This window comes from Pavona decussata, unplaced genomic scaffold (assembly GCF_977016875.1).
Source record: "Pavona decussata unplaced genomic scaffold, jaPavDecu1.1 SCAFFOLD_184, whole genome shotgun sequence".
In the NCBI taxonomy this organism is placed as follows: Eukaryota; Metazoa; Cnidaria; class Anthozoa; order Scleractinia; family Agariciidae; genus Pavona; species Pavona decussata.
The window spans coordinates 2315650-2331635 of record NW_028145593.1 but is presented as its reverse complement, the minus strand read 5'-3'; the positions used below and the strand labels follow the sequence as shown (position 1 = coordinate 2331635).

Genomic DNA, 15986 nt, shown 5'->3' with positions numbered 1-15986 from the left:
CTTTTTACAGAGAGACAACACCATAAAAAATGTATATTTATAAGGGCTTGTCGAAGTTAATGAAACGTTAAAATTAAACCGATATGAGAAACCACTTTCACTTTTTTTTTTTCAGAGAATTTTGTAATTAATCAGGAACAAAACCTGTTTTCCAGGAATCGTTTACTTTATTTTCACTATGTTATAAAAGAATTGGTTCATGCTTTTAGCTGTGCATATATCGAGTTATGGATGCACTTGGAAAGTTTGGAGAGCACTCAAGAAGCTAGAGTTGCTCTCGGCTATGTCTCAAGCAACCCTTACGCTTCTCTCGTGCTCTCCAAACTTCCCGCGTGCATCCATAACTCAATATACGCACGCTAAGCATGAACCAATTCTTAATTTAAAAAAAGAAAAATTCTTAATTTCAGATTTTGGTCAATCATACAAAAATAACATGAAGATTTGATAAAGCAAATAATAAAATTCTGTCTTAATTGTACTTAAAACTTAGAGTTACATGTACCATAAAATATGCATTAATTAATTTTTATCTTATTCCAGTGGTCTTCATGAAATCAAGGAGATCAAGCAAAGGTACTATTGTGATAAATTAGTGTTAAAACAACAACAACGACAACAACAACAAATTGTATTTTATCCACTGAAAAGGTTGGCTAGGCAAAACTTGGGATTCTGAAAAGGCACATTTAAATGGGAGAAAAAGGCCATCACCAACCATTAAAGATCTGGGACCATTTCATTTAATCCTGGAGTTTGTTTGCAAGTGTTTCCTTCTTCTTATTAAAATACAAAGTTGTCCCATCCAAATATTTTGTTCTAATCTCACTTTTTGTAAAGTGAAAAATTCGTACTGTACATGTCATACAGGAAAGCCCATGCTTGTTTTACTTTTTAGCTCAAACACTGTTTTAATTAATGTTTAAATTTCTTTCCCTTTAATAGCATGAATGAGGTTGACTCGATGTGTAAGAATGTTAAATCACTAGCAGAAGAACTGCACACTGTCAGGGAATGTCAGAGACATCAAAGTCAGGTATTAGAAAAGGGGGGGGGGGGGGTCAGTAAAGAGATTAATTTTTGTGGGATGCATGATTATAGTGATTCATTCTGCCGCAGAATGTGGGTTACATGTAGTCATATACATGTATGTCACTCAGAAAATGTGGGGTGGGTCCAACAATGATATTTTATAGGATGTACATGTAACAGGTGGGCCAGTGTCTTATACTACAAGGGGCAAGAAAAGGGAGGATGGGGTAGGGTTATGAGCATGGTTGGGGCAGGGGTGTGGGTCAGGGTTCCTCAAGGAAGCAGAAGAAAATCTTTGTTTTAGTTGCATGGGGAACATTTTCATCTTTCTATAATGAGGTAGACATTCATGGGGGGAGCAAGGCAGAACTGGGGTTGAAAGCTACATTTACATGTACTGAAAGCAAGAAGCTCAGAAAATGACTCATACAGTACTTAAGCAGACCAATATTCGATCCCAGCCAGTCACAATACAACCAATTTACGTGTACAATGCCACTTAGACCTATTTTAAATAATTCTAAGATAAGTGGTACTTGTGATTAAAATGAAGTGGTTACTTGGGTTAAGTGAATGAAAGAAGATACAGTAATGTATGTTCTCAAATTCAGTGACTCAGAGAAACCTCTGAGTGCTCCCGACAATCCTGAGTCAAACTCATCCCCTGGCTTTCAGTCACTAATTTGTGCTCATTGTATAATTACATGTATGTTGTTACAGTATTTAATTTGCATGTTTTTTGGTGTGAGCATTTGATGGTCCTATTTAGTGAAAAAGGGTGCATTTGATGTTATTTACTCAGTGGAAAATTTTTCAAACTACGTACTTTTTTCTTTGTTCCACATGATGGCAATCAATTTTAAGGGCAAAGTAAAATTAATATACAGGAAATTACAAATCATATCCGTAACTTGTAGAGAGAATTGCTCCGGGACAGTATTGTATCTGAAGTCTATGCTCTCTGTACGTGCTATCCATAATGCTTTAATTATTATTTTTATAGATCTCCAAGGCTTGTGAGCACCTTAACCTCATCTTTACGGTTCCTGAAAATGTGAAGAAAACAGAAGCTTTGATCAGTGATGGCAAACTGCTTCTTGCTCACAAATGGTAACTTATACAGACATACAGTACATTTATAAATATATTAACAAACACTGCATTTCCTGGCCAGACTACATGTAAGTGTCATAAGCACTGTTTAGTTGCCTCACTCACTCACAAAATTATCGTATTGGGTTGACTAGCGTCATGTGACATCCAGTGGGAGTAGTTTTAATAATCATAATTATCATAATTATAATGAATCATTACATGTTGTAATAATTACAAGATTTATTGATTATTGTAATAATTGTAGTCATACATAGTTGTAAGTCCCGCTACATGTAAAATTGTAACACTTGTATAACAGTATACAATAATATTATTGTACTCACACTTGCATTATTTCTAGACCACAATCCCATTCCTGATCACAATCCCAATGGCAATCCCATCATGATCATATTTATTTGTCCATCTATAAAATAATGCACTAAAAAATACATGTAAATAAATAAATAATTAAATAAACAAAATAAGTTCAAACAATAAACTTCCGAGAGGTGAATATTCAAAATTATTTCTTAGTGCAATTAGACTTGTGAGAAGAAAGATATACAATAATTATTATTTTACATACATTTACAGTACATGTAGGAGCAGCTTGTCTGTTTTACATAAATTCGCACAGAAAATTCGAGGGTGAATATTTGAAATCATATCATTAAGCTGTAATTTTTGCACAGCAGGTACATTTGAGGAGAGAAAGATTGCTTCAGAAATTTTAAAGACAGATACATACATAATAAATTAGAGTGTTGGGACATTTCTCAATCATTTTACATGTACATCTGTAGACTGGTTTAATAGTCTTTTAGTTAGTTGTATAAGTTAGGATGTTTTTTTATTATAATTAGAAACACCAATGAAACACCAGGTGAGCTTTCGCGTGAAAACATGATAACATTAAATCTTCACACGTGAAAATAACAAATAATTAATTATCTGCACACGTAAAAAGATCACCTTTGCTATGGTTACATAATAAATAGCGTTTGCAATGATTTGGTATTTCATTGGTGTTTATATAATAAACAGAACATTACATGGCCCCTTGGAGATACGAAATTTCCCTCCTCGTCTTGAAAAATATTTCACTCGTTCGCTGTGCTCACTTGGAAATATTTTTCAACACTCGAAGAGAAATTTTGTATCTCCGCCCGGCCATGTAATATCCTCTATTTCTCTTTACCTGTAAAACCCATAATTATATAAGTACCTAAACTTCATTCTACCCAGTTGCTTTCCTGAGTATAACTTTGTATTAATTTCACATTCCATATTAAGTATTAACATGTACCTGTACTAATGATTAGTAACACTACATGTATAATTACTAAATAAATTAAAAAAAAGGAAAACTTAAAATTTAATTATTTACATGTAATTATACTTTATGGATTCATCAAGTTTTTGAACTTAATGTTCTTGTACAGTCTGTCTGATTTGGAAGCAACCAGAGATGAACTGCTTTTTGAAGTTCACAAGATGTCACAGGAAGAGGAAGGTCCAAAACCCGACAAAACAGTAAGAGAAAAGTTAATTTTAATGAAAGTCTGTAAGGTAACAGTCATGAATGCCTCTCAACTGCAAATTCTTCCTGCGCCTCTCCTAAGGAACCTTCATGGCATCAGGGCTACAATGTATGACAACCATTTGAACTTAAAGGTTTCTGATAGTAAGTCCAAAGGTCCACACAATTGGACAATGATGTCATGTGAATCCACTGTACCAAAAATATGGCGCCTGGTAAATATGTCCATAATTTATTCTTAGCATATGCAATCTGTAAAACAGCTCATACCACAGAAAAGTTTTTAAAACTTTAAACCTACACTTCAGCCTAGTGCTGCATGCACAATTGTTAGTACCTTTGCAATGTTGTAGAGACAAATTTTGCAACTTACAGTAAGGCATAATAATGGCTTTCTATGTGCCTGTTGGTTGTGTTAGGTTCTGAAGGTATTATCATAATGGTATTAAAATGTACAGCCGCCATCTTTTCTGTCCAGTTGATTGCATCTTATGATGTTCATCTCATGATGGTCATGATCTTCACCATGAAAGTCAACACCGACACTCACCCCCCCCCCCCCCCAAAAAAAAAAGACTGAATTGATTTAAACTTCTCACACACAACTGGGAGCCATTCCAAGCTGAACGACGATGAATGCTTCACAATGTAAGTCAACACAGGCACCCCCCTCTCCCACCACCCCCCCCCCCCCCCCAAAAAAAAAAAGAAACAACATGACAGAATCGATTGAAACTTTCTATACTAGATATGGTATGACACAAAGAGTTGTACATGAAGGTTTAGTAAAGTTAGTGTTCTTGTATTGAGTCCTATACGGAACTGTAGTTTTTCTTACTCTTCCTTTCTTTGCCAGCCGCTGTACAAGTACTTTGATGCTGTGAAGAAGTTATCTGTGAGTACCGAATAACCACTAAACACTCACACATATATTAATAGTGTTTATATAAGGTGATTCCAACAATTTATTACATGAAATAAAGTCATTTTCCATGTAAGCCTGGCAAGTGATTATGAGAATGACATTTTTTTTTATTGAGTGACACAGGCATACTTAGAAAAGGAAATCTGAGTGCTCCTATCAGGAGTCGAACCTAAAACCTTCCAATTGCTAGTTCGGATGCTCTACCACTGAGCTACAGTACAGCAGTGGTAGAGCATCCAAACTAGTAATTGGAAGGTCTTAGGTTCGACTCCTGATAGGAGCACTCAGATTTCCTTTTCCTAAGTATGCCTGTATCACCCACTGAAAAAAAAAATTCATCATTCTCAATTTATTACATGTTTATCCATACTCTACATACTCTTATTTCATTGACAGGACTCTCTGGGTAAACAGTGCTGGGTGGTGTTAGGCCGAGTGCAGAGCACAGTGCGCAGTGACCCCGCCCAACTGGTGACAGCATTAAGAATTGTTGAAAGGGAGGAGAGGTACTGTATGTTAAGTGATGATTGCTAAAATTGGAGAACTTAAAGTCTTAACTAGTTATTATTACTATTATTATTATTATTATTATTATTATTATTGTTATTGTTATTGTTATTGTTATTGTTATTGTTATTGTTATTGTTATTGTTATTATTATTATTATTTCAAAATTTCTTTAAGTAATACTGTTTCTAGAGGATCACTGGGTCACTCCTTTTCCTTAAAAGAATACAATTTACATGTACGTGTTAACAGCTGGAAAAAGTTATCAAATTCTGTTTCAAAAATATCACGAAACAAACATGAACATGCTGCTAATAAAAACGTCCCTTTTTTAAGGACGGTGCCTACTATTGTTACTAGAGTTACTCGGGTTTCTTATGGGTAGTGCTCACTAATACAGGCATATTTTTGTGCGGTTTAAAACTATGTGGAGAAAGCAGAACTTAGCAAGTGTTCTTGGTATCCCAAAAGAAAATTGGGGGTAACCATGCTTTTTTCAGATAAATCAGATAATTAAGCTTCAATTTAGGAAAAACTGCCATACATTTCTTTATATTTTGGCAACTTTTAGAAATATTGTTGCTTAATTATCTCTGAAAAATGCGTGGCTACCCCCAATTTTGTTTTTGGATTCCAATAGCCCTTTCAAAGGTCTTCTTTTCTTGCATAGTCATAAACAGCACAAAAATACTTTTGTATTAGTAGGCACCATCCTTAAATGGTCAAACATGCATCAGTCCTGAATTCGTCCACAGTCTGACTCTTGAAAACCCTAGAACCACTTTGTACAAAATACTGTAATAGATAGCACCACAGCGACGTACTGCTCAGTAGCTTTCATTTGGATTGTCACACTTTAGGGCTAATTCATCCTTTGACTCAAAAGTCACAGCCACTTTGTACAACATAATAAACAGCACCACAAGAAAGAAGTGCTCAGTAGCTTTCATCTGAATGCTCGCACCTTAGAATTTTATCTTACAGCCTCAATTAAGAACTGAAGGTTTTAAATTCTTGTGATCCTTTTTATTTATTAAATTATTTATTAATTCTTTTGTTGTCGTTGTTGTTGTTGTTGTTGTTTTAGAGCTGACAAAAGAGCGCAAGAAAAAGAAGACAATGTGGGTTTTTCAGTGCCAGGAAGGCCAAAGAAGTGGAGAGAAAAAGCTTTTAAGGTTCTGGAGGAATCTGTGAGCAACAGGTTGGCTTTTATGTTACTTGAAACCTACATTTCAAAAGGGTTCTGGAGATGTGGCACTGATGAGTATTACCCCAATGCCCGTTTTGGACTCAGCTTTTCTTGCCTAGTCATAAACCGCGCAAGACTGCACAAGAATTAGTAGGCACTGCCGGTCGTTAACAGCTTTTATTGAAGTGGTTACCAGTCTTGAACATTTTCTTAGTTTGTTCTCAAGGGTCGACAAGTGTGAAAGTAATAGTTATGTTAGAACGGTTTTCAATTGAGTGTCGAAAGTAATTTCGCCTTTGCTTTGATTTTGCATTACTATACACTGTACTCTGTGATTGGTCAACAAAACTCGCACCACTTTCTCGCCCAATGGGAATCCAAACTAAAACCATTTGTGTTTTGGCCGCACGCATGTTCCCGCGCTTGGCACCAGTTACATGTGTTTGCTTCGAATTCTGATTGGCTCGTTGTGTTGTTTATGTTTGCTGATTGGCCAGAGTAATTACTTTGGTTTTGGTTTTATGACACTCAATTGGAAATTGCTCTAATAGTACTCTTACTTACTGACTGTAGATTTGAGAGTCTTGACATGGGCCTGGAGGATAGAATTGACGATAAAATGTGGCTAGTCAAGCATCTGGAGCGGACAAGACAGCGAGTACTGGACGACTTGATTGTAGTCAAGGTTTGTTAATCGAACACAAGTCATTAAACAAAACTATCAGCAGTCTCTGCTCTGGTGATAGGCTAGCATTGTTGTAATCAATTCATACAGCGATACCAACCGCTGGAGATGTGTTTCACCCCCTCCCCCCGCAAATTTTCCAAATCGACGATCCCTCCCCTCCCCCCCCCCCCAAATAAGAAAATCGGTCCAAATGGACTTACCCTCCAAACCCCCAGAAAAAAAATCGCGCCCTCATTTCTCTGCAAAATCGACCCGTTTACTTAGGTCTCGGTGTAAACGTTTTCAACAGAACTGTAATATTTGGCTGAAAGATGCTAAAAAATGTCCCGTGAATTCTCATAACAGAAATTTTGTGGAGTTTGCGTACAACTGTACGTCTGGGTTTTGATCTTCTATCAAACTTCGCTTTTATTCGGGAGATTTAGTGACCCTTACGAGTCATTGGGAGATTGGTTTCGTTTGCCGGGAGAGTTGGTATCTCTGTTTAGATCTCTGTTAAATCATGGTGTTTTGGTGTTTTGGGCGTGGATGTTCTTGTCATCCAGTAATTTCACTGCTAAGTAACCGTCTCCTTTTATTTCTGCTCCTTTAGAATCTCTGTCAAGATTGTTTTCCTCCAAGTTACAACATATTCGATCGTTACATCAGGATGTACCACAAGGCTTTAACGGTTATGGTAAGGAGTGTTGCACACTTGTGGCTCGGGGCCTACGGTGTCCTGTTTAACACAGAGTCAGTTGCATAGAGCGGTTTTCAGCTGAGTGTCGTAAAACCAAAACCAAAGTAATTACTCTGGCCAATCACAGAAGACGCAAACAGCAGCACAAACCAATCAGAATTCAAAGCAAATAAATGTATTAAACCGTCGTATTTCCGCGGGTGAACACGTGAAGCAAGTCAGGATTAGTCTTGCTTGTCATTGGTTGAGAAAGTGGCGCGAATTTTGTCAACCAATTACTGAGCGAAGAAAAGGAAAACTAAAGCGAACGCGAATTAGTTTTGACACTCAGTTAAAAACGGCTCAATACAATACTATTGCGTTTGATGTAGAAAGAACGCACTCACTCTTAATTGCGTTTGGAGTCGAGATTGGATGGGACTGTCAACGAATGAATGAATCGATCTTGGGACGCGTATCTGGCATCCCCCGCAGATTTTGCAGCGGAGAATGACATCATCACCAACTTGGCAAAGGAGAGAGAGCCTGGGATCGAGATTATTGAACGCACTCCCTTATCTTTGATTTTTAGTCGTTACGAAGTTATTAAATAGGTGAGGACCGTCGCAGTTATGTACGCAACTTAAGTAGTTCCGAAAAGAAAGCCTGGAAAAAAAAATGTTAAAGAAATTTGTCATGGAATGGGATTTGAATCCTTGACCTCAATGATACGAGTGCCGTGGGCTCTCTACCAACTGAGCTATTAAGCCAACTGGGAGCTGGTCATATTGTGAGTTACTTTGTAATATACCCGTGAAGGATGAATAGACGACGTGAAATATATGTCAACTGCGGATCAAAGATTAAATGGATTAGTGGGATTTTCGAGACTCGTACGCTTCGATGGAACTCCCGGCAACGGGGGCGGGAGTGGGGGAGAGAGAGGTGGGAATTTCTCCCGCCCCTCCTTCCCCCACGCAACATACCCTGACTAGGCCCCCCTCGGTAGTTTAGACACCCTCTCCAGGTTGCGCTTGCCGTTACTATACAAGCCATGATGGAGGGAGTTCGATCTCGATCAAAGCGTACGAGTCTCGAAAATCTCACGGAAAAAAAAGTGGACTGTGAACACTTTATGAAATTCTGGACTAGCGTCATGTGAACGAAAACAGAGCGAGGAGAGTTCTGGGATGAACTCTTACTGGGTTAATAGTCGTACCAGTATCATGAAATCTCTCCCTTTTCCCCTTAATTGGTCATGTTATGTTTCACCTTGTAGCTGGAAAGATTTGTGCTTGAAGAGCGACTTGATAGTAATGAGTGCATCAGCCTTTTAACTTGGATCAAAGAATACAAGTAAGGAGCTTTGACTTGCTGTAGCCTCAATGTAACACAATGATTTCCCATACCCAAGTTCACTTTTCGGTCCGGGATTAAATGTGATTGTATTCACATGAGATATTTTAGCCCGTTTGGCCAGAATGACTGAAATTTTCTTCGTGTAATAGCCCATTTCTCAGTTGTGTGCTTAGTGTCCTGGCCTTGGATTGTAAGCGAGGCCGGGAGGTGACTTTGTTTTGATACAAATCTTACTGCTTTTCATTTGTAGATCATGCGGTTCTTATGCTTGCTAGTTTGCATTTACATAATCAAAGTTTACAAGGTCACCCCCAGCCTCGCCCCCTTTGTAGGAAGATTTGTTAACGAAGCCGGGCTGAAATCTCAGCCCGTCTAACCAGGCTAAAATTTCAACCTGGAATGAAATTCGCCATGTAATATCAGGCCCTTAGACCTAATTTTGTACGTCACATTTTAGTCGCTTTGAATACAAATACAGAAATGAATCCAATCTGCACTCTGTTCGACTTTCAGTTCCTTCACCTCTCAAAGCAAAGTGTGTTGTTTCCTTGACGTTTGTGTGCTAATTGACCTAATTTTATTCATTTTTGCCAGCTTTTATGGAGCTTGATTTACAATAGATTCGAAACGACTGAAATGCGATGTACAAGCTTACTTGTAACTTGCGTTTTATCGCGGTAATTTAAAATTTTTATGAAGGCCAGGCTTGCCTTTCTCGAACTCCCGAAAAGATTTCGGACCCGAAAAACTTTTTCACATGCACAAAATTCATTACAAAAAATTCAAGTTTTGACAATTTTGAAAGCAAGAACATTTTAAGTTTTCCGAGATTAAGAAACACATTGAGTTAGTGTATACGAAAAAATAACCGGCAATATGTAAAAAAGGGATAAGGGGCCAAAAGCTCTTCGGAAGCTTTGAGAAACGCACGCCTGATAACGAAAAACCATTGAGACTGCTGGAAGAAGCATTTTAAAATTAGTAAAAAGCCCAAAGTTGAGAGTCTTGTCTATTTAATAGGGAAGATATAGTTTCGTTAAGACTGAAAGTTTTAGACACGTTTGAATGGAAAAGGGCAAGGTTTGCCGGGTTTTTTGTTGTTGTTGTTGTTGTTGTTGTGTTTTTTTTTTATACAAACGCCTGCAAAAATGTACCTGAATTTACGGAACCTCATCTTTCCAATTTTAAAAGACAAGACTTTCAAATTTATCCGTTTTACTAATTTTATCGGGTTCTCATTGTTCCAACAATTTTCCCTGATTGAGAATGATGCATTATTCAGTGAATGACACAGGCATACTTCGAAGAAAGGAAATCCGAGTGCTCCTATCAGGAGTCGAACCTAAGACCTTACGATTACTAGCTCGGATGCTCTACCACTGAGCTACAGGAGACTCGTGGGGGCTAAGGCCATTAAATTGGTTCGTGGGACAAACATCCTTCACTGATACTGCTAGGATTTGAATGTCAATTTTCCTTGATTGTTATTGTTTTTGAATTCTTTGTTTTAGGGGTACAGATCTCATGATGCATCCTGATCTACAGATCGATGTTGGATTCCTCGGTCCTCTGTTATCACCCAAAGTCGAACGGGAGCTGCTAGACACGTAATTACAAAGTCTTTTTTTTTTTTTTTTTCACTAAGTACCGCGTGTCAGGTTACAGATTTTACAGGCCTTGTCCACCGAAGCGTTTTCAAGAACGGCGTTTTTTAGTGTGGACAGTCGAGAATGGAGACTTTTGAGATTGGTGACGTAAAAAGCGGTCACACGGCATCTGTTCCAGTCAAAATCCCAGCTTCTATATCTACACATGCTGAAGCTCAGATTTTGGAGCGTTTTAGCTTAGACAGGTCAAAACAATATGAAAACGGTAGTTTTGGCGAAAATATTTTGCTACCTTTTCGGTGAGATAAAACGGAGGCCTTTGAAAACGCTTTAATGTGGACAGGGCCTCACTGTCACTCCTTGGATAACTTGAGTGGTTTACCTATCGCTCTAAGCTGTTCTTTTAAAACATCTTTAAAAAAAAAAAATACAAATTAAGACTCATACTACTACATTATTTTAAACTCTAGTAATTTGTATCACAACGGACACAAATAAATTCCCGTGAGCCCATCAGAAATCGAAAGAGATGCATGTGGCAGACGGCAACGAGGTTTGAAGCAAGACAAGTCAAGATTTGTTTTGATTTTACGTTCATTAAGTTGAGAAAGTAGCGAAAGCTTTTCTTTTTAACCAATCATGTAGCTTCGATAATAGACCGAAACAAGCAACCGCGTATTGCTTTTGAGACGCGGCTGAAAACCGCGCTGACACAAATCGTCTTTCACCAACAGATATCTAACGACAACAAAAAACAATATGATGGAGTGGATGAGCAAACTGGCTGAAACTGATCTGAAGGTATGGCCGCTTTCATTCGCGGTCACACAAAGTGTGGACATGGCAATTCAGTGTGGTTTAACTGCATATAGTGAGAAGCACTGTTATTGGCGTGAAATAGCGCGGAATGTCGCGCCGACGATACTAAGCCGACGAGGCCGTAGGCTGACTTGTCTAAAATCAGGCAGCGAGTTGCATAAGCACTGCACATTTTTGCAGCGATTTGCTCAAGTCATTTTGTCGCGATTAAAAAAAACCCTTGGGATTGGAGCAGCATCTATGCGTTGTGAACAGAGCTTACCGGCTGACAGCAATTTTTCAACAGAATTTAGTGTTCACTTGGTGATACAAGCGTGAAACTTGGAAGGTATATTCATATTTAGTTACTTTTAAATTCAACCCGATTTGCTAGCAGCTGAAATTGAAAAGCGATTTTTTTCTTTTCTTTTTTATTGTTGTTGCTGTTTTTTAATTTGACGGTCATTTTTTTCAAGGTGATGGCGGCTACTGTTTTAACCAAGATTCTTCTTCCCCCCATCGTATCTCCAAGAACATTCAAGCTTTGATATTGCAATTTGGCGCTATATTGTACGTTCAAAAAGGTTTCTGATTTGCACTATGAGTTGATGACGTGGAATGGCGTGGTGAAAATTACGTCATCAGTTTTTAAACGACCGCCATCTGGGATCCGCCATCTTGGATTTCTTGATTTTTTGAAATTTCAATAGAAATCCAGCAAAGATCATCTGATTCATTTAGAAGTTACTGCAGAAGTTTTGAAACACATACCTCAATTGCCACTGAAGCCTATTCTTTTTTTTTTTTTTCTCTTTCTCATAGGACTGGAACAGTGAAGCTATGCCCGAGACAGACATGGAAGGCTTCTACAATACTTCACTGCCTGTTTTCCTCTTCAAAATGACTGATCAGAACGTAAGATTGTTATTTCAATCATTTTTCTCCACGCGCGTACTAGGGAATTTGCCATTATGCCCGATTCAAACAGAGTTTAGTTTCATCGACGCCAGTAAAAATCTAAACATTCTTTGAGAGCGCACGGGTGAGTGTTATTATTGAGCCCGGTTGTTCGAAAGCCGACTAGCGCTAATCCCCGATTAAAAGTTAACGGAGGTTTTTTATCTCGCTCCTTAAAAATGCTTTTAAAGGCTAATTTTGAGCTAATGGTATATATAGGAAAGTCCAAGTCAAAACTGAGTGACAAAAATCTTTTGGAAGCATCCTTACTGATTAGTAATTAAACTCCAATCAAAGTTTACGTTAACCCAGGATTAGCTTAATCGTGCTTTAAACAGCCTGGCCCAGGCGTTTAGCTGTCATTGGTTCTAATTCCAAGGTTGCCAAGACTGCGTGAGTTCAAGCAGACGCTAACACTTTTAGCACTTTAGCCAGCATCTAAAAGAGAACGAATGCTTCACTTTCATCGATTGTTCTGAAAGTTTGAGAAGATTTGAACTTTGATAGAGATACCGAATCAAGACAAGGTCTCTCTTATTTTCAGCTGCAAGTTGCTGCCAAAGCCGGAGACGAGATCAAATTACAGGTTAGCTTTATACGTCCGCCATTGTTACCTACAGAGGCAACCGGTGTACGCGGCAAACCTCTCGCTTCTTACTAACACGGAGGAGGCCAAGAAAAACACTGTCATCCTCGCAATTACATTCTCTTTGTGACTCATTTCCATTCTCTAAAGGTCGGTGCTTCCAGCCTAATTTCAGCCGTCCTGGTTTTTCCTTAGACATGAAGCCTTGCTTCACCGTGTTCTCCTATCCCTAGGCGTAACAATTTTCCCCAAAAATAAGCCTTTTTAGCAAGTTTTCCCGTACAGGAGGTTTTGTTGCTCTAATTCGGGGCGAAAGCAAAACATTGAGAGGGGTAGGGTGGGGAAAGGAGAAAAAGGGGAAATGGTTACCCCAAAGGGTGACCGGCACCATTTGCAACGTCTTACCTGGTTGGTCGAGAGGACGAAAGAGCGAACGACAGAAAAACGCTCCCAACCCAAAAAATGCAGCTGCAATGCAGCTGCAGGTTATCAGGGTCCAGTGAAAATAGAGCGTTTGGAGAGTGCAGGTCAACCTGCCCCCAAGCACACGATTAGGATGTCCGATTGATGTGGTAAGTGAGTCTCTAGCGACAACCATCAATCAAAACAGCTTATTACTCTCTTCGCCTCTTCCTTCCTCGTCCTCGTATTTCTTTGCTCACTCTCTGAAGGCCAGCTGGGATTTTTGGAAAGCTAGCAACAGCTCGTCAATTTAGGGGAAGGGATTCTGTTCTCCTAATTTGCCGGTGACTTAAGAAGAAGTGAAACTGTGTTGGCGTGCACTAATAAGCCTTATGGAGGCTCGACAGCGATCTTCGGAAACAAAGCACGACAAATGAAATATTTCTCTTTAATTTTCTCGTGGGTCCTCCTGTTTGTGGGTCTCGTCTGAAACAAGTTTCGTGTTATGTTGTGTTAACTTTTTATTTTAACAATTTATATTTCAACTCCTGGCTTTTCTCCATCTAAACAGATTCTTGATATCTGTCTTGAGGCCATGCAAGGTTTTCAACGAGAGTATAGAAGTGAGTATATTCGAACGTAACTGTCGCCTTACCGTACAGCGCGTAGTTTCAGCTTTCTTCAAGAATATTCGAGCGTGACTAGGTAAACCACGCGTGTGCGCCCGAAAATTGCTCTCCGCGCGCGTGTATGGCCGGCACACGTGCGGGTGGCCTTCATTTCCCTTGCAGTGGGTTCTTCCCTGTACGCAACGCATGTTTTGTTTCTGACGTGCGTTTTGCAAAACTTCCGAAAACATTTCGCACCTGAAAAAGCTTTTAACGTGCACAATTTCTTTTACCAGAAATTCGATTTTCAATAAGGTCGAAAAAGATAAAACTTTGAAATGTTGACGAGACCATTAAGAAACTCATTGACTAGTTTACACGAAAAACTACTACCAATACATGGAACATGAATTTGAAAAACGATTTTCGCTCCCTAAAACCGATCAGGAGATTTTAAAGAAACAGATCCCTTGCTCGTCAGCACCAGAGAGAAAAGAAACATTGTTGAATTTATGGTTCCGGTTCTTTCGAGGGGGAGAATTTTAGTCTGACAATATGTTGTTTGAATTTTAGGTGCTATCCGAGCGTACAAAAGCAAACACTTTGAAGACAGAAGCCAGCCTTTCAGATTTGTGGAGTACTTGGTGAGCGCTTGATCTACAAACTAGCAGATCGTTAGTGTTACTTATTTTTTAACTGGTTGAATATTTTTTCTCTTCAGGTGGCGATTGTTAATAACTGTAAGGCGTGTGTGGACTTCACTGATCAGCTAAAGGTGCGTTATAAGCAGTAGAAGACTTATGGCAATGAGAAACAAAACTAACCGTGACTTCACCTACGCTTGTTTCTCCCTCCCGCCATCGTTTCACATGTTTCCCGCGCTTTGTACCTCGTTCATCGGTTACATGATTTTCCGCATTTAGCACCAGGGGTGTTTTTTTTTCCCCGCGCTTGGCATGGTTTTTACTTGTTTTCCATCGTTTAGCACTGCTTGCATGTTTTCCGCCTTGATTTGGCACCGTGTGTATGTTTTCCGCGGTTTGCACCGGTTGCATGTTTTCCCGCTCATGGCGCTGTTTGCATTTTAATCTGGCACTTAGCAAAGGTGTTGCCTTTTATTCCCGTGCTTGGCACTGGTTACATGTTTCCATGCGCTTGTCACCGGTTAATTGCGGTTGCCTGATTTCCCGTCCTGTCACTGGTTTTATGTTTTCCCGCGCTTGGGAACCGGTAAGAGGAAAATGGACACCGGTCACGTGTCAATTTTGACCAATCACGTTCGTCGCTCAGCAAGGTCATGGCGGATAGCATGAAAAATATTCCAAAGCTCAGAACGTGGCAGTAATTTCGCTTTTTTTCCCCGTTTTTTGGAAAATTATCGGCTGCAAACGACAGCACTGGGTAGCTTAACACCGGTATTATGTTTTCCTACGCTTGGCACTGGTTGCATTTTTCCCACGCGTGCTCAAGGTTCTCCTTCTTCCCTCTCATACCACCGGTTTTATGATGTATCGTGCTTGGTACCTTTTTCGACACTGGCTTAACGTTTTACTGTGTTTGGCATCTCCAGGATGCATGTTTTCCCGCGCTTGGTAATGTTTGCACGTTTTTTCCTGGAGTTCTGGTCGAGGCTTTGCTTTGTATTTGATGTGATTGGTGAAATGTAGTTTGTTGAGTCAGACATAGCAATAACTCGTAACTTTGCATCTTGTAGGAGCGATTGGTAGCCGAAATTGGTCGAGCCACGTTTGGCGAGGATAGGGAGCGATCATTTAAAAGTGTTGCCGACTGCTTTGATAGAATAGGAGAAGAAAGGTTTGTCAACTTCTTCGATTGTTCATAACCATTTTAAAATTTCATTTTCGAGTGTCGTGTTGTTGTGTTTATAAGATAGCAGAAAGTGTAAGTCACCTTGGGTTGTTCGTTAAAAACCCGCTAAATTTCTCGATCTTTCTTTCCGAGTTTTGACCTAGGACGCGTCTGTAACTGCAAATGAAAAACAAGCTTTTCTGTAAGTCTCTTATTACAGGAA

At 39.1% G+C, this 15986-nt stretch overlaps 1 protein-coding gene across 1 annotated transcript in view; it reads left to right on the top strand.

The window, feature by feature from the left end:
* The window catches only part of LOC146462920 (exocyst complex component 3-like), a 30950-nt gene that overhangs the window by 6455 nt on the left and 8509 nt on the right, over window positions 1-15986 (top strand). Inside the window, exons 4-21 of the mRNA XM_085085012.1 lie at window positions 544-576; window positions 946-1036; window positions 2036-2142; window positions 3573-3663; window positions 4527-4565; window positions 4992-5101; window positions 6190-6303; window positions 6865-6976; window positions 7572-7655; window positions 8917-8993; window positions 10508-10603; window positions 11338-11404; window positions 12224-12316; window positions 12903-12944; window positions 13918-13969; window positions 14528-14598; window positions 14676-14729; window positions 15669-15769. Coding sequence (XP_084941138.1) covers window positions 544-576; window positions 946-1036; window positions 2036-2142; window positions 3573-3663; window positions 4527-4565; window positions 4992-5101; window positions 6190-6303; window positions 6865-6976; window positions 7572-7655; window positions 8917-8993; window positions 10508-10603; window positions 11338-11404; window positions 12224-12316; window positions 12903-12944; window positions 13918-13969; window positions 14528-14598; window positions 14676-14729; window positions 15669-15769 — 1434 coding nt within the window. The remainder of the gene's footprint in view (window positions 1-543; window positions 577-945; window positions 1037-2035; window positions 2143-3572; window positions 3664-4526; window positions 4566-4991; window positions 5102-6189; window positions 6304-6864; window positions 6977-7571; window positions 7656-8916; window positions 8994-10507; window positions 10604-11337; window positions 11405-12223; window positions 12317-12902; window positions 12945-13917; window positions 13970-14527; window positions 14599-14675; window positions 14730-15668; window positions 15770-15986) is intronic.